This window comes from Salvelinus fontinalis, chromosome 6, assembly GCF_029448725.1.
Source record: "Salvelinus fontinalis isolate EN_2023a chromosome 6, ASM2944872v1, whole genome shotgun sequence".
Taxonomy (NCBI): Eukaryota; Metazoa; Chordata; class Actinopteri; order Salmoniformes; family Salmonidae; genus Salvelinus; species Salvelinus fontinalis.
The window spans coordinates 1,259,793-1,282,674 of record NC_074670.1 but is presented as its reverse complement, the minus strand read 5'-3'; the positions used below and the strand labels follow the sequence as shown (position 1 = coordinate 1,282,674).

Below are 22,882 nucleotides of genomic sequence, written 5' to 3'. Positions count from 1 at the left end.
CAGAGCTTGAGAGGATCTGCAGAGAAAAATGGGAGAAACTCCCCAAATACAGGTGTGCCAAGCTTGTAGCGTCATACTCAAGTAGACTTGAGGCTGTAATCGCTGCCAAAGGTGCTTCAACAAAGTACTGAGTAAAATGTCTGAAAAATTATGCTACTGTGATAGTTATTTCTTTTTAATATACATTTTCAAAAATGTCTAAAAACTTGTTTTTGGTTTGTTATTATGGGTTATTGTGTGTAGATTGATGAGAAAAAAAAACAATTGAATACATTTCAGAATAAGGCTGTAAAGTAAAAAAATGTGGGAAAAGTCAAGGGGTCTTGAATACTTCCTGAAAGCTCTGTAGTCAAGTGCACTACTTCTGGTTAGAGCTCTATGGGACTAATTCTAACCCTACGTCGATCTGGCTAAATGTAGTGCACTACATAGGGAATAGAGTGTGCCCTACTAACTTCACTACGACTAGTGCGGTGCATACCTCTTGTGTAGTCCACCACAGCTTCCAGTGCTGCGACACGCACATCCACAAAGTGTCCGTATTCTGCATAGGATTTAAACAGAGAGGGGTCACTGGGAATATGACCATTCTTCTGAAGCATCCGGATAGCTCTGAGACAACTGGAGAGAGGGAAGAAAGAGAGAGAGAGGGATGGAGGAGAGAGAGAGAGAGGGATGGAGGAGAGAGAGAGAGAGGGATGGAGGAGAGAGAGAGAGAGGGATGGAGGAGAGAGAGAGAGGGATGGAGGAGAGAGAGAGGGATGAGGAGAGAGAGAGAGGGGTGGAGAGGAGAGAGGGATAGAGGAGAGAGAGAGGAGGGATGGAGGAGAGAGAGAGATGGAGAGAGAGAGCAGGGGGTGGAGGAGAGAGAGAGAAAGATGGAGGAGAGAGAGAGAGATGGAGGAGAGAGAGAGGGATGGAGGAGAGAGAGAGGGATGGAGGAGAGAGAGGGATAGAGGAGGGATGGAGGAGAGAGAGGGATGGAGAGAGAGAGAGGGATGTAGAGAGAGAGCAGGGGGTGGAGAGGAGAGAGAGGGATAGAGGAGAGAGAGGGGTGGAGGAGAGAGAGAGGGGGGTGGAGAGAGAGAGAGTGGGGGGTAGAGAGAGAGGGATAGAGGAGAGAGAGAGAGGTATGGATGGAGAGAGAGAGAGAGGGATGGAGGAGAAAGAGAGGTCATTCATCTGTAAGCCTATATCAAAGTTCCTGATTTCTAACGCACCAATACCCTTTAGGGTTAAAAAGATTTGGAGTTCTACAACTGGAAGTCAAAGTTGTAGATTGTGCCTTTAAGGCATTTTGACTGATAAGATCATGGAGGTGGGAAGGTTTACCCTGGCACTCAACTAGCTTCCTGTACGGGACGTGTTTGGAAAGATTTGGGGAGAGGGTACAAGGGCCAAAAAGCTTCCACACCAGCCAGCTCAACAATGACGCTTTGGGTCAATCACTATTTGGTCAATCTTTAAATCGATCAACACAATGTAAAAACCAGCCACTAAAAGCGGCCAATCAAAACACTGACACCAAGCACCCGCATTTACCACCACCCACAGGTACCACCACCATTTACCACCACCCACATTTACCACCACTAAACACCACCCACATTTACCACCACCATTTACCCCCACCACCACCACCTATCACTACCATTTACTACTCACATTTATCACCACCACCACCATTTACCACCACCCACATTTACCACCACTAAACACCACCCACATTTACCACCACCATTTACCCCCACCACCACCACCTATCACTACCATTTACTACTCACATTTACCACCACCACCACCATTTATCACCACCACCACCATTTATCACCCACATTTACCACCACCACCACCACCATTTATCACCCACATTTACCACCACCATTTACCCCCACCACCACCACCTACCACTACCATTTACTACTCACATTTACCACCACCATTTATCACCCACATTTACCACCACCACCACCACCATTTACCACCCACATTTACCATCACCATTTACCACCCACATTTACCACCACCACCAGGTACCACCCACATTTACCATGCACTATTACTCCACTTCATCCTACCTTCTGACAGTGATGGTGTAGTGGTAGCTGGGCAGTAGTGATGATCTCCTCCAGGATGTTTAGTTTATATAGTATAATGTATAGTGGTATCTATAGTAGTGATTATCTCTACCTGACAGTGATGGTGTTGCGGTAGCTGGGCAGTAGTGATGATCTCCTCCAGGATGTTTAGTTTATATAGTATAATGTATAGTGGTATCTATAGTAGTGATTATCTCTACCTGACAGTGATGGTGTTGCGGTAGCTGAACAGTAGTGATGATCTCCTCCAGGATGTTTAGTTTATATAGTATAATGTATAGTGGTATCTATAGTAGTGATTATCTCTACCTGACAGTGATGGTGTTGCGGTAGCTGAACAGTAGTGATGATCTCCTCCAGGATGTTTAGTTTATATAGTATAATGTATAGTGGTATCTATAGTAGTGATTATCTCTACCTGACAGTGATGGTGTTGCGGTAACTGGGCAGTAGTTTCTCCATGTTCAGAGAGCGTGTGATCTCCTCCAGGATGAGACGTACGTCTCCGTTGAGGTTGTCCACGGTGCGCACCTCGTTACTGATGCTGATGGCCGGGGTCAGGGAGTTGGTGAGGGCGTCAATCAGCTCGGCGCGGTAGTAGTTGTCGGAGAACTAGGAAAAAGAGAAGGGCAACAACATTAAAGGCATTAGTGGCTGGTCCAGTCTGGCCCAGTGGTCAGCACAACCAACTCCAGAACACCATACAGGATTACCACCGATGGCGATCCCTGGTCCAGTCTGGCCCAGTGGTCAGCACAGCCAACTCCAGAACACCATACAGGATTACCACCGATGGCGATCCCTGGTCCAGTCTGGCCCAGTGGTCAGCACAACCAACTCCAGAACACCACACAGGATTACCAACGATGACGATCCCTGGTCCAGTCTGGCCCAGTGGTCAGCACAGCCAACTCCAGAACACCATACAGGATTACCAACGATGACGATCCCTGGTCCAGTCTGGCCCAGTGGTCAGCACAGCCAACTCCAGAACACCATACAGGATTACCAACGATGGCGATCCCTGGTCCAACACTCTCTGAACGGTTCATCTGCTTTACCCGGTCCCCTTCGTTTCATTGGTCACAACAAAACAAACGCCCGTCTCACCTTGTTCTTCCTGTTGTCGTTGTACTTGATGAGGTCCAGGATGAAGTTGAGGACGTCTTTGGGACAGAGGTTCTGGATGTCTCTGAGCTGAGCCATGGCTACAGGCATGGTCTACGTATAGATCAAACACAGCTCATTACAGACGTCAAAATGCTGGACCACAGTATTACACATTTCCTGCAATTTTACAAGGAAACTAATTCAGATTTTGGCCGCCATTGTTTCCTAAAAGTTTAGGTTCTGTGACGAAGTAAAAACTTCTGCAGTGTGTAACTTGTATCCCATGACTTATAAGATATTTAACAGGCAGACTTAGTCTCGTGATCTACGTTAAGGTGACGTGTTGACGGTTAAATACCTTCTGTAGGAAGTAGCTCTGGAAGCTGATGAAGGTGTTGGTCTTGACGATATTTGGACAGCTCTTACAGCAGAACATCCTGGTGAACAGAGACTTCATGGCTGGAGGACCGGTCCACGTGCTCATCATGGAGTTGGCTATCTATGAATATTAAAAACAGGAAATACGTGATACAGCTTCCTGTGTGATAGCTAGCTATCCTGGTGAACAGAGACTTCATGGCTGGAGGACCGGTCCACGTGCTCATCATGGAGTTGGCTATCTATGAATATTAAAAACAGGAAATACATGATACAGCTTCCTCCTCCTGCTCTATCTGAGCTGATGTGTGACAGCTAGCTATCCTGGTGAACAGGGACTTCACAGAGCAATGGAGTTCGCTATCTAGACACAGAAGATACTAAATAATAGACGTATTAGCTAGTAATCTAACTAGGATGGAACATGACACTCTGATGAAGGTTTCCAAGACAAAACGTTGTGCTATTCATTTGAAAGTTAACTGCAAGGGGACAAGAGAGTAACTTTGATTAGATTTCCAGACTGGCTTCTAGCAGACTGGCTTCTAGCAGACTGGCTTCTAGCAGACTGGCTTCTTCTAGCAGACTGGCTTCTTCTAGCAGACTGGCTTCTAGCAGACTGGCTTCTTCTAGCAGACTGGCTTCTTCTAGCAGACTGGCTTCTTCTAGCAGACTGGCTTCTTCTAGCAGACTGGCTTCTAGCAGACTGGCTTCTAGCAGACTGGCTTCTAGCAGACTGGCTTCTAGCAGACTGGCTTCTAGCAGACTGGCTTCTAGCAGACTGGCTTCTAGCAGACTGGCTTCTAGCAGACTGGCTTCTAGCAGACTGGCTTCTAGCAGACTGGCTTCTAGCAGACTGGCTTCTAGCAGACTGGCTTCTAGCAGACTGGCTTCTAGCAGACTGGCTTCTAGCAGACTGGCTTCTAGCAGACTGGCTTCTAGCAGACTGGCTTCTAGCCTGTTACATGAGGAAGTGACAGAGCTGAGGGTCTCCCTGCTCTCTCTCAGCAGGATATTAGAGAGGAGGACAGAGCTGAGGGTCTCCCTACAGAGCTGGGGCGAGCGGTCAGGATGTTGTCATTTTTCACAAGGCCCTGGGGTGGACGGGTGTGTGTATATGTGAGTGTGTGTATCTAAGTGTGGGTGTGTGTATATGTGAGTGTGTGTATCTAAGTGTGGGTGTGTGGACTCTGCTTGGACTTGCCCCTAAGCCTTTCCTGCCGGCTCCCACTCTTTCAACAAAGACAGCCTATCACCGGCCTGCCAAGGCTATCAGGGGTACCCGTTAACATCCTGTGGTCTGACCAACTAGCTAAATTCAATTCTGGAAGCCAATGAAACCTGATGGAACTCCACATCCATTTTTGATTTGAAGAAAATATGGATTCAGGTGAAAATATTATAAATGGAGGAAATCAATCAGATATAGGAGGGGGGGTTTGACAGATAAAGCAAAAAAAATCCACAGGATAACGTTCTACAGGGGCTGTCGAATTAGGTTTTAAAAGAAGAACGAAGACTAGGAAGGTGGGTGGCCTAATGCCACAGCAGTCCCCTTGACTTAGAATAAAGGAACGATGTGCTCAACTCTGGATTCATCACACTAAAACCCTACCGTGGGTAATGAATCAATGGAGGGATAAAGATGGATGGATGGGTGAAGTGGACTTCTTACCTTGGCGAGGCAGAAGCAGGCCCCCTGGCGGACCTTGTAGAAACACTGGTCCTGTTCTAGGATGTCAGTGAGGGCCAGACGGGAGGCCGGCGTGGGGAACTTCTCCAGGGCTAAAATAGACTCCTCCTGGGCCACTACGTCCCGCTCGTACCTGAGGAAGATACTTCTGAACCGTGAAGAATACTTCCAGGACAAGCAAACACACCTTTTCTAGTTCGCATTGAACTTCATGTTGAAATGTCAGATCTATAGCTTGTGCTATCATGGCTCTGTGGCGTGATCTGTAGTCATCTTTGTAAAATAAGGATAGTCTTTTTTAACTTGTGCTGTTAACTTGTGCAGTTCCTAAAAGTAAAAGGTGAAGAGTCCTGTACCTGAGCTGGTACTGCCACATGAAGTCTGCCTGCTCAAACTCCACCTTACGCAGGATGGACATGTCTGGATCGATCCGGATCCACAGCAAGGGAGAATCCGCACTGCGTGAGAAACAGAGTTCAGTTTCAGATTCTTTATGGAACGGAACGAATGTAACACTTGTCTGTTAAGGAGGGTGACTTGTCTGTTAAGGAGGGTGGCTTGTCTGAATTCAACTGATTGGACTGAAAATTTTAACTCTGAAGTATGTTGATTATGTTAATGGGGAGATCCTTTATTCCCTCTGAGGCTAGGACGTAAACTACCGAGGCTAGGCCGTAAACTGCCGAGGCTAGGACGTAAACTACCGAGGCTAGGACGTAAACTACCGAGGCTAGGACGTAAACTACCGAGGCTAGGACGTAAACTACCGAGGCTAGGACGTAAACTACCGAGGCTAGGACGTAAGCTACCGAGGCTAGGACGTAAGCTACCGAGGCTAGGACGCAAGCTACCGAGGCTAGGACGCAAACTACCGAGGCTAGGACGCAAACTACCGAGGCTAGGACGCAAACTACCGAGGCTAGGACGTAAACTACCGAGGCTAGGACGTAAACTACCGAGGCTAGGACGTAAACTACCGAGGCTAGGACGTAAACTACCGAGGCTAGGACGTAAACTACCGAGGCTAGGACGTAAACTGCCGATGCTAGGACGTAAACTACCGAGGCTAGGACGTAAACTACCGAGGCTAGGACGTAAACTGCCGAGGCTAGGACGTAAACTACCGAGGCTAGGACGTAAACTACCGAGGCTAGGACGTAAACTACCGAGGCTAGGACGTAAACTACCGAGGCTAGGACGTAAACTACCGAGGCTAGGACGTAAACTACTGAGGCTAGGACGTAAACTACCGCGGGTGGGACGTAAACTACCGAGGCTAGGACGTAAACTACCGAGGGTAGGACGTAAACTACCGAGGGTAGGACGTAAACTACCGAGGGTAGGACGTAAACTCCTGCGGGTAGGACGTAAACTACTGAGGCTAGGATGTAAACTACTAAGGCTAGGAAGTAAACTACTGAGGGTAGGATATAGGACTGAAATGAAGCTACAGCCTGATGTTCCCTCTGAGGGTAGGATGGACCAAATCTAAACCAAACAGAAGTGATTGACTGAAGCCAACACCTGCCGCTATTAAAACAGTGGAGCGAGAAGCAGGCAGACGACACCACACCAGAGGGGTTGCTGGAGGCCTGCCTGGCTGGAGTGATGGTAAAGATGCCAAAAGACTTGGCAGGAGGGTTGTAGACAGCTGTAACTGCCTGCTGGGTTGTTGGTTAGTTTCTCACTGCTCAGTAACAGCCATAGCTGCTCTCCCCAGCTCTGTAGTATGTATCAGTGCTGCTCTCCCCAGCTCTGTAGTATGTATCAGTGTTGCTCTCCCCAGCCCTGTAGTATGTATCAGTGTTAATCTCCCCAGCTCTGTAGTATGTATCAGTGCTGCTCTCCCCAGCCCTGTAGTATGTATCAGTGCTGCTCTCCCCAGCTCTGTAGTATGTATCAGTGCTGCTCTCCCCAGCTCTGTAGTATGCATCAGTGCTGCTCTCCCCAGCTCTGTAGTATGTATCAGTGCTGCTCTCCCCAGCTCTGTAGTATGTATCAGTGTTGCTCTCCCCAGCTCTGTAGTATGTATCAGTGCTGCTCTCCCCAGCTCTGTAGTATGTATCAGTGCTGCTCTCCCCAGCTCTGTAGTATGTATCAGTGCTGCTCTCCCCAGCTCTGTAGTATGTATCAGTGCTGCTCTCCCCAGCTCTGTAGTATGTATCAGTGTTGCTCTCCCCAGCCCTGTAGTATGTATCAGTGTTAATCTCCCCAGCTCTGTAGTATGTATCAGTGCTGCTCTCCCCAGCTCTGTAGTATGTATCAGTGCTGCTCTCCCCAGCTCTGTAGTATGTATCAGTGTTGCTCTCCCCAGCTCTGTAGTATGTATCAGTGTTAATCTCCCCAGCTCTGTAGTATGTATCAGTGCTGCTCTCCCCAGCTCTGTAGTATGTATCAGTGTTAATCTCCCCAGCTCTGTAGTATGTATCAGTGTTAATCTCGCCAGCTCTGTAGTATGTATCAGTGTTAATCTCCCCAGCTCTGTAGTATGTATCAGTGTTAATCTCCCCAGCTCTGTAGTATGTATCAGTCCTGCTCTCCCCAGCCCTGTAGTATGTATCAGTGCTGCTCTCCCCAGCTCTGTAGTATGTATCAGTGTTGCTCTCCCCAGCTCTGTAGTATGTATCAGTGTTAATCTCCCCAGCTCTGTAGTATGTATCAGTGTTGCTCTCCCCAGCTCTGTAGTATGTATCAGTGTTGCTCTCCCCAGCTCTGTAGTATGTATCAGTGTTGCTCTCCCCAGCTCTGTAGTATGTATCAGTGCTGCTCTCCCCAGCTCTGTAGTATGTATCAGTGCTGCTCTCCCCAGCTCTGTAGTATGTATCAGTGCTGCTCTCCCCAGCTCTGTAGTATGTATCAGTGCTGCTCTCCCCAGCTCTGTAGTATGTATCAGTGTTAATCTCCCCAGCTCTGTAGTATGTATCAGTGCTGCTCTCCCCAGCCCTGTAGTATGTATCAGTGCTGCTCTCCCCAGCTCTGTAGTATGTATCAGTGCTGCTCTCCCCAGCTCTGTAGTATGTATCAGTGTTGCTCTCCCCAGCTCTGTAGTATGTATCAGTGCTGCTCTCCCCAGCTCTGTAGTATGTATCAGTGCTGCTCTCCCCAGCCCTGTAGTATGTATCAGTGCTGCTCTCCCCAGCTCTGTAGTATGTATCAGTGCTGATCTCCCCAACTCTGTAGTATGTATCAGTGCTGCTCTCCCCAGCTCTGTAGTATGTATCAGTGCTGCTCTCCCCAGCTCTGTAGTATGTATCAGTGCTGCTCTCCCCAGCTCTGTAGTATGTATCAGTGCTGCTCTCCCCAGCTCTGTAGTATGTATCAGTGCTGCTCTCCCCAGCTCTGTAGTATGTATCAGTGTTAATCTCCCCAGCTCTGTAGTATGTATCAGTGTTAATCTCCCCAGCTCTGTAGTATGTATCAGTGTTAATCTCCCCAGCTCTGTAGTATGTATCAGTGCTGCTCTCCCCAGCTCTGTAGTATGTATCAGTGCTGCTCTCCCCAGCTCTGTAGTATGTATCAGTGTTAATCTCCCCAGCTCTGTAGTATGTATCAGTGCTGCTCTCCCCAGCTCTGTAGTATGTATCAGTGTTAATCTCAGTGAGTCAGTGAGCAGACAGTCAGTGAGCAGACAGTCGGCGAGCAGACAGTCAGTGAGCAGACAGTATAAAGTAGTAGAGAGAGAGAGAAGGGGAACAGTATAAAGTAGTAGAGAGAGAGAGAGAGAGAAGGGGAACAGTATAAAGTAGTAGAGAGAGAGAGAAGGGGAACAGTATAAAGTAGTAGAGAGAGAGAGAAGGGGAACAGTATAAAGTAGTAGAGAGAGAGAGAAGGGGAACAGTATAAAGTAGTAGAGAGAGAGAGAAGGGGAACAGTATAAAGTAGTAGAGAGAGAGAGAGAGAGAAGGGGAACAGTATAAAGTAGTAGAGAGAGAGAAGGGGAACAGTATAAAGTAGTAGAGAGAGAGAAGGGGAACAGTATAAAGTAGTAGAGAGAGAGAGAAGGGGAACAGTATAAAGTAGTAGAGAGAGAGAGAGAGAGAAGGGGAACAGTATAAAGTAGTAGAGAGAGAGAGAAGGGGAACAGTATAAAGTAGTAGAGAGAGAGAGAGAGAGAAGGGGAACAGTATAAAGTAGTAGAGAGAGAGAGAAGGGGAACAGTATAAAGTAGTAGAGAGAGAGAGAGAGAGAAGGGGAACAGTATAAAGTGGTAGAGAGAGAGAAGGGGAACAGTATAAAGTAGTAGAGAGAGAGAGAAGGGGAACAGTATAAAGTAGTAGAGAGAGAGAAGGGGAACAGTATAAAGTAGTAGAGAGAGAGAGAGAGAGAAGGGGAACAGTATAAAGTAGTAGAGAGAGAGAGAAGGGGAACAGTATAAAGTAGTAGAGAGAGAGAGAGAGAGAAGGGGAACAGTATAAAGTAGTAGAGAGAGAGAGAAGGGGAACAGTATAAAGTAGTAGAGAGAGAGAGAGAGAGAAGGGGAACAGTATAAAGTAGTAGAGAGAGAGAGAGAGAGAAGGGGAACAGTATAAAGTAGTAGAGAGAGAGAGAAGGGGAACAGTATAAAGTAGTAGAGAGAGAGAGAGAGAGAAGGGGAACAGTATAAAGTAGTAGAGAGAGAGAGAAGGGGAACAGTATAAAGTAGTAGAGAGAGAGAGAAGGGGAACAGTATAAAGTAGTAGAGAGAGAGAGAGAGAGAAGGGGAACAGTATAAAGTAGTAGAGAGAGAGAGAAGGGGAACAGTATAAAGTAGTAGAGAGAGAGAGAAGGGGAACAGTATAAAGTAGTAGAGAGAGAGAGAGAGAGAAGGGGAACAGTATAAAGTAGTAGAGAGAGAGAGAAGGGGAACAGTATAAAGTAGTAGAGAGAGAGAGAGAGAGAAGGGGAACAGTATAAAGTAGTAGAGAGAGAGAAGGGGAACAGTATAAAGTAGTAGAGAGAGAGAGAAGGGGAACAGTATAAAGTAGTAGAGAGAGAGAGAAGGGGAACAGTATAAAGTAGTAGAGAGAGAGAGAAGGGGAACAGTATAAAGTAGTAGAGAGAGAGAGAAGGGGAACAGTATAAAGTAGTAGAGAGAGAGAGAGAGAGAAGGGGAACAGTATAAAGTAGTAGAGAGAGAGAGAGAGAGAGAGAGAAGGGGAACAGTATAAAGTAGTAGAGAGAGAGAGAGAGAGAAGGGGAACAGTATAAAGTAGTAGAGAGAGAGAGAGAGAGAAGGGGAACAGTATAAAGTAGTAGAGAGAGAGAGAAGGGGAACAGTGTAAAGTAGTAGAGAGAGAGAGAAGGGGAACAGTATAAAGTAGTAGAGAGAGAGAGAAGGGGAACAGTATAAAGTAGTAGAGAGAGAGAGAGAGAGAAGGGGAACAGTATAAAGTAGTAGAGAGAGAGAGAAGGGGAACAGTATAAAGTAGTAGAGAGAGAGAGAAGGGGAACAGTATAAAGTAGTAGAGAGAGAGAGAAGGGGAACAGTATAAAGTAGTAGAGAGAGAGAGAGAGAGAGAGAGAAGGGGAACAGTATAAAGTAGTAGAGAGAGAGAGAAGGGGAACAGTATAAAGTAGTAGAGAGAGAGAGAGAGAGAAGGGGAACAGTATAAAGTAGTAGAGAGAGAGAGAAGGGGAACAGTATAAAGTAGTAGAGAGAGAGAGAAGGGGAACAGTATAAAGTAGTAGAGAGAGAGAGAGAGAGAAGGGGAACAGTATAAAGTAGTAGAGAGAGAGAGAAGGGGAACAGTATAAAGTAGTAGAGAGAGAGAAGGGGAACAGTATAAAGTAGTAGAGAGAGAGAGAGAGAGAAGGGGAACAGTATAAAGTAGTAGAGAGAGAGAGAGAGAGAAGGGGAACAGTATAAAGTAGTAGAGAGAGAGAGAGAGAGAAGGGGAACAGTATAAAGTAGTAGAGAAAGAGAGAGAGAGAAGGGGAACAGTATAAAGTAGTAGAGAGAGAGAGAGAGAGAAGGGGAACAGTATAAAGTGGTAGAGAGAGAGAGAGAGAGAAGGGGAACAGTATAAAGTAGTAGAGAGAGAGAGAAGGGGAACAGTATAAAGTAGTAGAGAGAGAGAGAGAGAGAAGGGGAACAGTATAAAGTGGTAGAGAGAGAGAGAGAGAGAAGGGGAACAGTATAAAGTAGTAGAGAGAGAGAGAAGGGGAACAGTATAAAGTAGTAGAGAGAGAGAGAGAGAGAAGGGGAACAGTATAAAGTAGTAGAGAGAGAGAGAAGGGGAACAGTATAAAGTAGTAGAGAGAGAGAAGGGGAACAGTATAAAGTAGTAGAGAGAGAGAGAGAGAGAAGGGGAACAGTATAAAGTAGTAGAGAGAGAGAAGGGGAACAGTATAAAGTAGTAGAGAGAGAGAGAGAGAGAAGGGGAACAGTATAAAGTAGTAGAGAGAGAGAGAAGGGGAACAGTATAAAGTAGTAGAGAGAGAGAGAGAGAGAGAGAGAAGGGGAACAGTATAAAGTAGTAGAGAGAGAGAGAAGGGGAACAGTATAAAGTAGTAGAGAGAGAGAGAAGGGGAACAGTATAAAGTAGTAGAGAGAGAGAGAAGGGGAACAGTATAAAGTAGTAGAGAGAGAGAGAGAGAGAGAGAGAAGGGGAACAGTATAAAGTAGTAGAGAGAGAGAGAAGGGGAACAGTATAAAGTAGTAGAGAGAGAGAGAGAGAGAGAGAAGGGGAACAGTATAAAGTAGTAGAGAGAGAGAGAAGGGGAACAGTATAAAGTAGTAGAGAGAGAGAGAGAGAGAAGGGGAACAGTATAAAGTAGTAGAGAGAGAGAGAGAGAGAGAGAAGGGGAACAGTATAAAGTAGTAGAGAGAGAGAGAGAGAGAAGGGGAACAGTATAAAGTAGTAGAGAGAGAGAGAAGGGGAACAGTATAAAGTAGTAGAGAGAGAGAGAGAGAGAGAGAGAAGGGGAACAGTATAAAGTAGTAGAGAGAGAGAGAAGGGGAACAGTATAAAGTAGTAGAGAGAGAGAGAGAGAGAAGGGGAACAGTATAAAGTAGTAGAGAGAGAGAGAGAGAGAAGGGGAACAGTATAAAGTAGTAGAGAGAGAGAGAAGGGGAACAGTATAAAGTAGTAGAGAGAGAGAGAGAGAGAAGGGGAACAGTATAAAGTAGTAGAGAGAGAGAGAAGGGGAACAGTATAAAGTAGTAGAGAGAGAGAGAGAGAGAAGGGGAACAGTATAAAGTAGTAGAGAGAGAGAAGGGGAACAGTATAAAGTAGTAGAGAGAGAGAGAGAGAGAAGGGGAACAGTATAAAGTAGTAGAGAGAGAGAGAGAGAGAAGGGGAACAGTATAAAGTAGTAGAGAGAGAGAAGGGGAACAGTATAAAGTAGTAGAGAGAGAGAGAGAGAGAAGGGGAACAGTATAAAGTAGTAGAGAGAGAGAGAGAGAGAAGGGGAACAGTATAAAGTAGTAGAGAGAGAGAGAAGGGGAACAGTATAAAGTAGTAGAGAGAGAGAGAAGGGGAACAGTATAAAGTAGTAGAGAGAGAGAGAGAGAGAAGGGGAACAGTATAAAGTAGTAGAGAGAGAGAGAAGGGGAACAGTATAAAGTAGTAGAGAGAGAGAGAGAGAGAGAGAGAAGGGGAACAGTATAAAGTAGTAGAGAGAGAGAGAGAGAGAAGGGGAACAGTATAAAGTAGTAGAGAGAGAGAGAAGGGGAACAGTATAAAGTAGTAGAGAGAGAGAAGGGGAACAGTATAAAGTAGTAGAGAGAGAGAAGGGGAACAGTATAAAGTAGTAGAGAGAGAGAAGGGGAACAGTATAAAGTCTTACTCCATAGCAGACAGGTCCATGTCAACCTCCTCCCCGTTCATCAAAGGGATCTTCTTCTTCTTGTTTCTGGAAGAAAATAGAAACTCTCAGGAGGTGGAGATAAACTGAGGGACACTTGGTCCTCCAAACTACAGCCAAGACGCCAGTGCATTAGGCTTGGTCCTCCAAACTACAGCCAAGACGCCAGTGCATTAGGCTTGGTCCTCCAAACTACAGTTAAGACAGCATTGCATTAGGCTTGGTCCTCCAAACTACAGCTAAGACGGCATTGTATTAGGCTTGGTCCTCCAAACTACAGCTAAGATGGCATTGCATTAGGCTTGGTCCTCCAAACTACAGCTAAGATGGCATTGCATTAGGCTTGGTCCTCCAAACTACAGCTAAGACGGCATTGTATTAGGCTTGGTCCTCCAAACTACAGCTAAGATGGCATTGCATTAGGCTTGGTCCTCCAAACTACAGCTAAGATGGCAGTGCATTAGGCTTGGTCCTCCAAACTACAGTTAAGACAGCATTGCATTAGGCTTGGTCCTCCAAACTACAGCTAAGACGGCATTGCATTAGGCTTGGTCCTCCAAACTACAGCTAAGACGGCATTGTATTAGGCTTGGTCTTCTTAACTACAGCTAAGACGGCATTGCATTAGGCTTGGTCCTCCAAACTACAGCTAAGATGGCATTGCATTAGGCTTGGTCCTCCAAACTACAGCTAAGATGGCAGTGCATTAGGCTTGGTCCTCCAAACTACAGTTAAGACAGCATTGCATTAGGCTTGGTCCTCCAAACTACAGCTAAGACGGCATTGCATTAGGCTTGGTCCTCCAAACTACAGCTAAGACGGCATTGTATTAGGCTTGGTCTTCTTAACTACAGCTAAGACGGCATTGCATTAGGCTTGATCCTCCAAACTACAGCCAAGACGGCATTGCATTAGGCTTGGTCCTCCAAACTACAGCTAAGACAGCAGTGCATTAGGCTTGGTCGTCCCAAACTACAGCTAAGACAGCATTGCATTAGGCTTGGTCGTCCCAAACTACAGCTAAGACGACATTGCATTAGGCTTATTGAAATGTGTTCGTAATAACAGAAACAAGATGCTTGAGTTTACCGTCTGCTCTTGGAGTGGCAGGGGATGTCGTGCTTCAGACTGTTCTCTTCGATCTGTAGCGTGTGGTTGAAGGATCCATCCAGCTCCTGTACTGTCACCTTGATGGGTCCCTACAGAACAAAGACAGTGGTTCACCTTACTACTAAATCTCAGACCTGGGTCAAACATAAAATGTCAAATATTTGCGGTAGCTTGATTTAGCTTTGCTGGTACAATGGAACCAATCGAATCGTCCCATAAGTGCTAACTGCGCCCATCCGCCGCACACCAGTAAAGTTAAACCAACTCAGTTCAAAGAGCACCTACCACATATTTCTGTGTTCCAGAGGAGGTGTAGTCCTGTCGGATCTCCAGTTCTAGAACGTTCCGTTTCCTGTTGAAGGCAAAACTGCCAAAGAACTTCACCACCGCACTCTGGTCTCTGTGGGCTTTGTATTAAGGCTAATATCTAAAACTGAAACAATTACAGTCCAGATCCCAATCAGGGGCACAATGGTAGTTCAACGTAATAACGAGAGCAATCAGCGTGAATCATTAAATTACTGCAGTGTAATAACCACAGGAATGTTTTGGGAAAATGTTGGTGATATGGTATATTTCCAGTTGTATAGTGGATATTAAATCATCCAAAGCCTTGATATTACATACAGACTATAAATAGACACGACCTTTCTGCTGACATGTACAATACATTTCCATGTCAGTTGACAACTCTGGACATTACAGTGAACTTATAAGATACAAAATCAGTCATCTGAAAAAGCAAAACGCATATATACGGGTCATCAGTTGAAGAGTTCAATTATTACACTGCTTAAAGAGGCTTTATAACCAGGCCAGTCAGTCGTTAGTGTTCCAACCAGGCCAGTCAGTCGTTAGTGTTCCAACCAGGCCAGTCAGTCGTTAGTGTTCTAACCAGGCCAGTCAGTCGTTAGTGTTCTAACCAGGCCAGTCAGTCGTTAGTGTTCTAACCAGGCCAGTCAGTCGTTAGTGTTCCAACCAGGCCAGTCAGTCGTTAGTGTTCCAACCAGGCCAGTCAGTCGTTAGTGTTCTAACCAGGCCAGTCAGTCGTTAGTGTTCTAACCAGGCCAGTCAGTCGTTAGTGTTCTAACCAGGCCAGTCAGTCGTTAGTGTTCTAACCAGGCCAGTCAGTCGTTAGTGTTCCAACCAGGCCAGTCAGTCGTTAGTGTTCCAACCAGGCCAGTCAGTCGTTAGTGTACCAACCAGGCCAGTCAGTCGTTAGTGTTCCAACCAGGCCAGTCAGTCGTTAGTGTTCTAACCAGGCCAGTCAGTCGTTAGTGTTCTAACCAGGCCAGTCAGTCGTTAGTGTTCTAACCAGGCCAGTCAGTCGTTAGTGTTCTAACCAGGCCAGTCAGTCGTTAGTGTTCTAACCAGGCCAGTCAGTCGTTAGTGTTCTAACCAGGCCAGTCAGTCGTTAGTGTTCTAACCAGGCCAGTCAGTCGTTAGTGTTCTAACCAGGCCAGTCAGTCGTTAGTGTTCTAACCAGGCCAGTCAGTCGTTAGTGTTCTAACCAGGCCAGTCAGTCCTTAGTGTTCTAACCAGGCCAGTCAGTCGTTAGTGTTCTAACCAGGCCAGTCAGTCCTTAGTGTTCTAACCAGGCCAGTCAGTCGTTAGTGTTCTAACCAGGCCAGTCAGTCCTTAGTGTTCTAACCAGGCCAGTCAGTCATTAGTGTTCTAACCAGGCCAGTCAGTCATTAGTGTTCTAACCAGGCCAGTCAGTCGTTAGTGTTCTAACCAGGCCAGTCAGTCCTTAGTGTTCTAACCAGGCCAGTCAGTCGTTAGTGTTCTAACCAGGCCAGTCAGTCGTTAGTGTTCTAACCAGGCCAGTCAGTCGTTAGTGTTCTAACCAGGCCAGTCAGTCGTTAGTGTTCTAACCAGGCCAGTCAGTCGTTAGTGTTCCAACCAGGCCAGTCAGTCGTGTTCTAACCAGGCCAGTCAGTCGTTAGTGTTCCAACCAGGCCAGTCAGTCATTAGTGTTCTAACCAGGCCAGTCAGTCGTTAGTGTTCTAACCAGGCCAGTCAGTCATTAGTGTTCTAACCAGGCCAGTCAGTCGTTAGTGTTCTAACCAGGCCAGTCAGTCGTTAGTGTTCTAACCAGGCCAGTCAGTCGTTAGTGTTCCAACCAGGCCAGTCAGTCCTTAGTGTTCTAACCAGGCCAGTCAGTCGTTAGTGTTCTAACCAGGCCAGTCAGTCGTTAGTGTTCTAACCAGGCCAGTCAGTCCTTAGTGTTCTAACCAGGCCAGTCAGTCCTTAGTGTTCTAACCAGGCCAGTCAGTCCTTAGTGTTCTAACCAGGCCAGTCAGTCGTTAGTGTTCTAACCAGGCCAGTCAGTCGTTAGTGTTCCAACCAGGCCAGTCAGTCGTTAGTGTTCCAACCAGGCCAGTCAGTCGTTAGTGTTCTAACCAGGCCAGTCAGTCGTTAGTGTTCTAACCAGGCCAGTCAGTCGTTAGTGTTCTAACCAGGCCAGTCAGTCGTTAGTGTTCTAACCAGGCCAGTCAGTCATTAGTGTTCTAACCAGGCCAGTCAGTCCTTAGTGTTCTAACCAGGCCAGTCAGTCATTAGTGTTCTAACCAGGCCAGTCAGTCGTTAGTGTTCTAACCAGGCCAGTCAGTCCTTAGTGTTCTAACCAGGCCAGTCAGTCATTAGTGTTCTAACCAGGCCAGTCAGTTGTTAGTGTTCTAACCAGGCCAGTCAGTCGTTAGTGTTCTAACCAGGCCAGTCAGTCGTTAGTGTTCTAACCAGGCCAGTCAGTCCTTAGTGTTCTAACCAGGCCAGTCAGTCCTTAGTGTTCTAACCAGGCCAGTCAGTCGTTAGTGTTCTAACCAGGCCAGTCAGTCGTTAGTGTTCTAACCAGGCCAGTCAGTCCTTAGTGTTCTAACCAGGCCAGTCAGTCGTTAGTGTTCTAACCAGGCCAGTCAGTCGTTAGTGTTCTAACCAGGCCAGTCAGTCGTTAGTGTTCTAACCAGGCCAGTCAGTCCTTAGTGTTCTAACCAGGCCAGTCAGTCCTTAGTGTTCTAACCAGGCCAGTCAGTCCTTAGTGTTCCAACCAGGCCAGTCAGTCGTTAGTGTTCTAACCAGGCCAGTCAGTCGTTAGTGTTCTAACCAGGCCAGTCAGTCGTTAGTGTTCTAACCAGGCCAGTCAGTCCTTAGTGTTCTAACCAGGCCAGTCAGTCCTTAGTGTTCTAACCAGGCCAGTCAGTCGTTAGTGTTCTAACCAGGCCAGTCAGTCGTTAGTGTTCTAACCAGGCCAGTCAGTCATTAGTGTTCTAACCAGGCCAGTCAGTCCTTAGTGTTCTAACCAGGCCAGTCAGTCGTTAGTGTTCCAACCAGGCCAGTCAGTCCTTAGTGTTCTAACCAGGCCAGTCAGTCCTTAGTGTTCTAACCAGGCCAGTCAGTCATTAGTGTTCTAACCAGGCCAGTCAGTCGTTAGTGTTCTAACCAGGCCAGTCAGTCGTTAGTGTTCTAACCAGGCCAGTCAGTCGTTAGTGTTCTAACCAGGCCAGTCAGTCATTAGTGTTCTAACCAGGCCAGTCAGTCGTTAGTGTTCTAACCAGGCCAGTCAGTCCTTAGTGTTCTAACCAGGCCAGTCAGTCCTTAGTGTTCTAACCAGGCCAGTCAGTCCTTAGTGTTCTAACCAGGCCAGTCAGTCCTTAGTGTTCTAACCAGGCCAGTCAGTCGTTAGTGTTCTAACCAGGCCAGTCAGTCGTTAGTGTTCTAACCAGGCCAGTCAGTCGTTAGTGTTCCAACCAGGCCAGTCAGTCGTTAGTGTTCTAACCAGGCCAGTCAGTCGTTAGTGTTCTAACCAGGCCAGTCAGTCCTTAGTGTTCTAACCAGGCCAGTCAGTCCTTAGTGTTCTAACCAGGCCAGTCAGTCGTTAGTGTTCCAACCAGGCCAGTCAGTCGTTAGTGTTCTAACCAGGCCAGTCAGTCCTTAGTGTTCTAACCAGGCCAGTCAGTCCTTAGTGTTCTAACCAGGCCAGTCAGTCCTTAGTGTTCTAACCAGGCCAGTCAGTCATTAGTGTTCTAACCAGGCCAGTCAGTCATTAGTGTTCTAACCAGGCCAGTCAGTCCTTAGTGTTCTAACCAGGCCAGTCAGTCATTAGTGTTCTAACCAGGCCAGTCAGTCATTAGTGTTCTAACCAGGCCAGTCAGTCCTTAGTGTTCTAACCAGGCCAGTCAGTCATTAGTGTTCTAACCAGGCCAGTCAGTCGTTAGTGTTCTAACCAGGCCAGTCAGTCCTTAGTGTTCTAACCAGGCCAGTCAGTCATTAGTGTTCTAACCAGGCCAGTCTGAGGGAGCTGAAAGGACACACCCACTGCTTGATGAGGGTCCTATGTCCTAACTATTCATCTGTTATTACAGTGTTATAGTCACATTACAACCTCTCCCTCAAGTGGTATGATTGACAGGTGAAAGGATACACCCACTGCTTGATGAGGGGTCCTATGTCCTTCCCCGACACGTTGGAGATGGACTTGAGGAAGCTGTGGGTGGATACCAGCATCTGACTCCACATATGTGACTGGTACTTCTGCGAGGACGCTGTACTGGCCAGGCTTAGTAACTTGTTGAACACCTAGCAGATAGGAAACAGAATCATCTAGTTCATGTATCTGACTCCACATGTCTGGTACTTCTGCGAGGACGCTGTACTGGCCAGGCTTAGTAACTTGTTGAACACCTAGCAGATAGGAAACAGAATCATCTAGTTCATGTATCTGACTCCACATGTGACTGGTACTTCTGCGAGGACGCTGTACTGGTCACTCAGGAGCTGAACAGGGGAAGAGTCAATGTAGTGCTGGGATCTAATGTAGTGCTGGGATCTGATGTAGTGCTGGGATCTGGTGCAGGGATCTGATACTGGGATCTGATGTGGTGCTGGGATCTGGTGTGGTGCTGGGATCTGATGTAGTGCTGGGATCTGATGTAGTGCTGGGATCTGGTATAGTGCTGGGATCTGATGTAGTGCTGGGATCTGATGTAGTGCTGGGATCTGATGTAGTGCCGGGATCTGATGTAGTGCTGGGATCTGATGTTGTACTGGGATCTGATGTAGTGCTGGGATCTGGTGTAGTGCTGGAATCTGTAGTCCAATGATTTGAGGATTGAAAATGCTTTCCTCCATGAAACTGCTAGTAGTTGAACTGGAATGACCCAGACTCAGTATGAATAAACTCTAGTGTTGAATCCCTGTAGGTATTAGTGTTTAAACAACTAGACTTCACGTGTAGACAGATGTTTACCAGAACCAGCACACTAGATGATGGATTATTACATTGATTATAAAGTACTCACCTGCAGCATGAACTCCATGCTGATCCTGTTCTCAATGAGCCTCATGACCAGGTGGGCTTTACACTGGAACATCTTATAGTACTTCCAGGACAGGGTGTGAGGGTGCTTGATGGAGAAGTGGAGGTGAGGGGTAGGACTAAGAGAGGGAGAGAGAGAGATGAGAGGGAGGGGGGAGAGAGTGAGGGATGAGGAGAGAGAGGTGAGGGGGGAGAGAGGGAGGGATGAGGAGAGAGAGATGAGGGGGGAGAGTGAGAGGAGGGAGAAAGAGAGAGGAGAGAGGGAGAGGAGGGAGAGAGAGAGAGAGGAGGGAGAGAAGAGAGAGATGAGAGGGGGGAGAGAGTGAAGGATGGAGAGAGAGATGAGATGGGGGAAAGAGTGAGGGATGAGGAGAGAGAGATGAGAGGGGGGAGAAAGAGAGGAGAGAGAGAGGAGGGAGAAAGAGAGAGGAGAGGGAGGAGGGAGAAAGAGAGAGGGAGGAAGATTAAGATCAGAAAAAAAACTACTTCTCAACAACACCTCACTCCATCTCCTCAGCTTGTAAACTGTAGCATCTTTAAGATAAACTACAACGTGGAGTTACTAGCCAAGTCATTGACAGGCAGTACACAGACAGGCGTAAGTGTTTGCATAACGTGTCGATAGCTCTCCAAGCCCACTCCAGGAGTGTAGAGAGAGGTCTGATTTATGACAAACACTTGAGATGGTGCCAGCGGTTTATTGGGCTGGAATGAATCAACTCCACTCTTCACTTGTTCCTTTACTCTCCCGTTGGAAATCTTCACATCGGCATATAGGTTGATACTTAAAACCAGAACACCACTTCTCTGTGAGAGATACAGGCCTGTAGACCAACACCCCTCAACAGCAGTAGCAACAGGAATGTCTGACCTGTCATTTACTTGCTACTAGGTGGTTGTAGACTAGTAGAACAGACAACACATTCATCCTCCTTATTGGCGACACAAATCAAAGTGTGTTGACACTGAAAGTAAGAGGTTGTTTAAGCAATAAGGCACCAGGGGGTTTGTGGTATATGGCCAATACACCACGGCTAAGGGCTGTTCTTAGGCACGACGCAACACGGAGTGCCTGGACACAGCCCTTAGCCGTGGTATATTGGCCATATACCACAAACCCCAGAGGTGCCTTAGTGCTGTTATAAACTGGTTACCAACGTAATTAGAGCAGTAAAAATACATGTTTTGTCGTACCAAAAGGTATACGGTCTGACATATCACGGCTGTCAGCCAATCAGCATTCAGGGGGTGGAACCACCCAGTTTATAACAGAAAACAGATTCATCCCCCTCATTGGAGCCACATATCAAAGTGTGTTGACACTGAAAGTAGGTGGTTCTCATGCAATACATCAGCCATGTTAAATGACCTTTGAAACCAACAGGGAGCTTGCTCTCACTTGTCCTTGTCTTTGCCTCCACCGAAGGTCGGGTGTAAGAGAACTCCTCCCATCTTCAGCTCATACTCCACCATCTTGTCCAGTTCCTGAGAGAAAACCACACTTCATTAAGTCATGTGTTTATTTAGCAGAGTGGGACCAGCATTACCAATATAGTCATGTGTTTATTTAGCAGAGTGGGACCAGCATAACCAATATAGTTATGTGTTTATTTAGCAGAGTGGGACCAACATAACCAATATAGTTGTGTGTTTATTTAGCAGAGTGGGACCAACATAACCAATATAGTAATGTTTTTATTTAGCAGAGTGGGACCAGCATAACCAATATAGTAATGTTTTTATTTAGCAGAGTGGGACCAACATAACCAATATAGTAATGTTTTTATTTAGCAGAGTGGGACCAGCATAACCAATATAGTAATGTTTTTATTTAGCAGAGTGGGACCAACATAACCAATATAGTAATGTTTTTATTTAGCAGAGTGGGACCAGCATAACCAATATAGTAATGTTTTTATTTAGCAGAGTGGGACCAACATAACCAATATAGTAATGTTTTTATTTAGCAGAGTGGGACCAGCATAACCAATATAGTCATGTGTTTATTTAGCAGAGTGGGACCAACATAACCAATATAGTAATGTTTTTATTTAGCAGAGTGGGACCAACATAACCAATATAGTAATGTTTTTATTTAGCAGAGTGGGACCAGCATTACCAATATAGTAATGTTTTTATTTAGCAGAGTGGGACCAGCATAACCAATATAGTAATGTTTTTATTTAGCAGAGTGGGACCAGCATTACCAATATAGTTGTGTGTTTATTTAGCAGAGTGGGACCAGCATTACCAATATAGTTGTGTGTTTATTTAGCAGAGTGGGACCAGCATAACCAATATAGTTGTGTGTTTATTTAGCAGAGTGGGACCAACATAACCAATATAGTTGTGTGTTTATTTAGCAGAGTGGGACCAGCATAACCAATATAGTAATGTGTTTATTTAGCAGAGTGGGACCAGCATAACCAATATAGTTGTGTGTTTATTTGGCAGAGTGGGACCAGCATAACCTATTCCCTATATTTGTATTTTTTTTTATTTAACCTTTATTTAACTAGGCAAGTCAGTTAAGAACAAATTCTTATTTACAGTGACGGTCTACCCTGGCCAAAACCCCAACGACGCTGGGCCAATTGTGCGCCGCCCTATGGGACTCCCAATCACGGCCGGATGTGATGCAGCCTGGATTCGAACCAGGGACTGCAGTGACACCTCTTGCACTGAGATGCAGTGTCTCTTGTCCAGTGGCGGTACTGGTTCACCCCCTACCTCTTTGATCCAGTGGAGGTACTGGTTCACCCCCTACCTCTTTGATCCAGTGGAGGTACTGGTTCACCCCTTACCTCTTTGATCCAGTGGAGGTTCTGGTTCACCCCCCTACCTCTTTGATCCAGTGGAGGTTCTGCTTCACCCCCCTACCTCTTTGATCCAGTGGAGGTTCTGGTTCACCCCCCTACCTCTTTGATCCAGTGGAGGTTCTGGTTCACCCCCCTACCTCTTTGATCCAGTGGAGGTTCTGGTTCACCCCCTACCTCTTTGATCCAGTGGAGGTTCTGGTTCACCCCCTACCTCTTTGATCCAGTGGCGGTACTGGTTCACCCCTTACCTCTTTGATCCAGTGGAGGTACTGGTTCACCCCCTACCTCTTTGATCCAGTGGCGGTACTGGTTCAACCCCTACCTCTTTGATCCAGTGGAGGTTCTGGTTCACCCCCCTACCTCTTTGATCCAGTGGAGGTTCTGGTTCACCCCCCTACCTCTTTGATCCAGTGGAGGTTCTGGTTCACCCCCCTACCTCTTTGATCCAGTGGAGGTTCTGGTTCACCCCCTACCTCTTTGAGCCAGTGGAGGTTCTGGTTCACTCCTACCTCTTTGAGCCAGTGGAGGTTCTGGTTCACTCCTACCTCTTTGATCCAGTGGAGGTTCTGGTTCA

At 46.6% G+C, this 22,882-nt stretch overlaps 1 protein-coding gene across 1 annotated transcript in view; it reads right to left on the bottom strand.

Moving 5' to 3' along the window:
* Window positions 1-22,882, bottom strand: part of taf2 (TAF2 RNA polymerase II, TATA box binding protein (TBP)-associated factor) — a 48,580-nt gene that overhangs the window by 17,495 nt on the left and 8,203 nt on the right. Inside the window, exons 10-21 of the mRNA XM_055924566.1 lie at window positions 20,889-20,974; window positions 19,473-19,608; window positions 18,596-18,750; window positions 14,461-14,575; window positions 14,155-14,264; window positions 13,048-13,113; window positions 5,637-5,738; window positions 5,263-5,413; window positions 3,568-3,708; window positions 3,210-3,320; window positions 2,518-2,711; window positions 482-621 (exon numbers count right to left, since the gene is read on the bottom strand). Coding sequence (XP_055780541.1) covers window positions 482-621; window positions 2,518-2,711; window positions 3,210-3,320; window positions 3,568-3,708; window positions 5,263-5,413; window positions 5,637-5,738; window positions 13,048-13,113; window positions 14,155-14,264; window positions 14,461-14,575; window positions 18,596-18,750; window positions 19,473-19,608; window positions 20,889-20,974 — 1,507 coding nt within the window. The remainder of the gene's footprint in view (window positions 1-481; window positions 622-2,517; window positions 2,712-3,209; window positions 3,321-3,567; window positions 3,709-5,262; window positions 5,414-5,636; window positions 5,739-13,047; window positions 13,114-14,154; window positions 14,265-14,460; window positions 14,576-18,595; window positions 18,751-19,472; window positions 19,609-20,888; window positions 20,975-22,882) is intronic.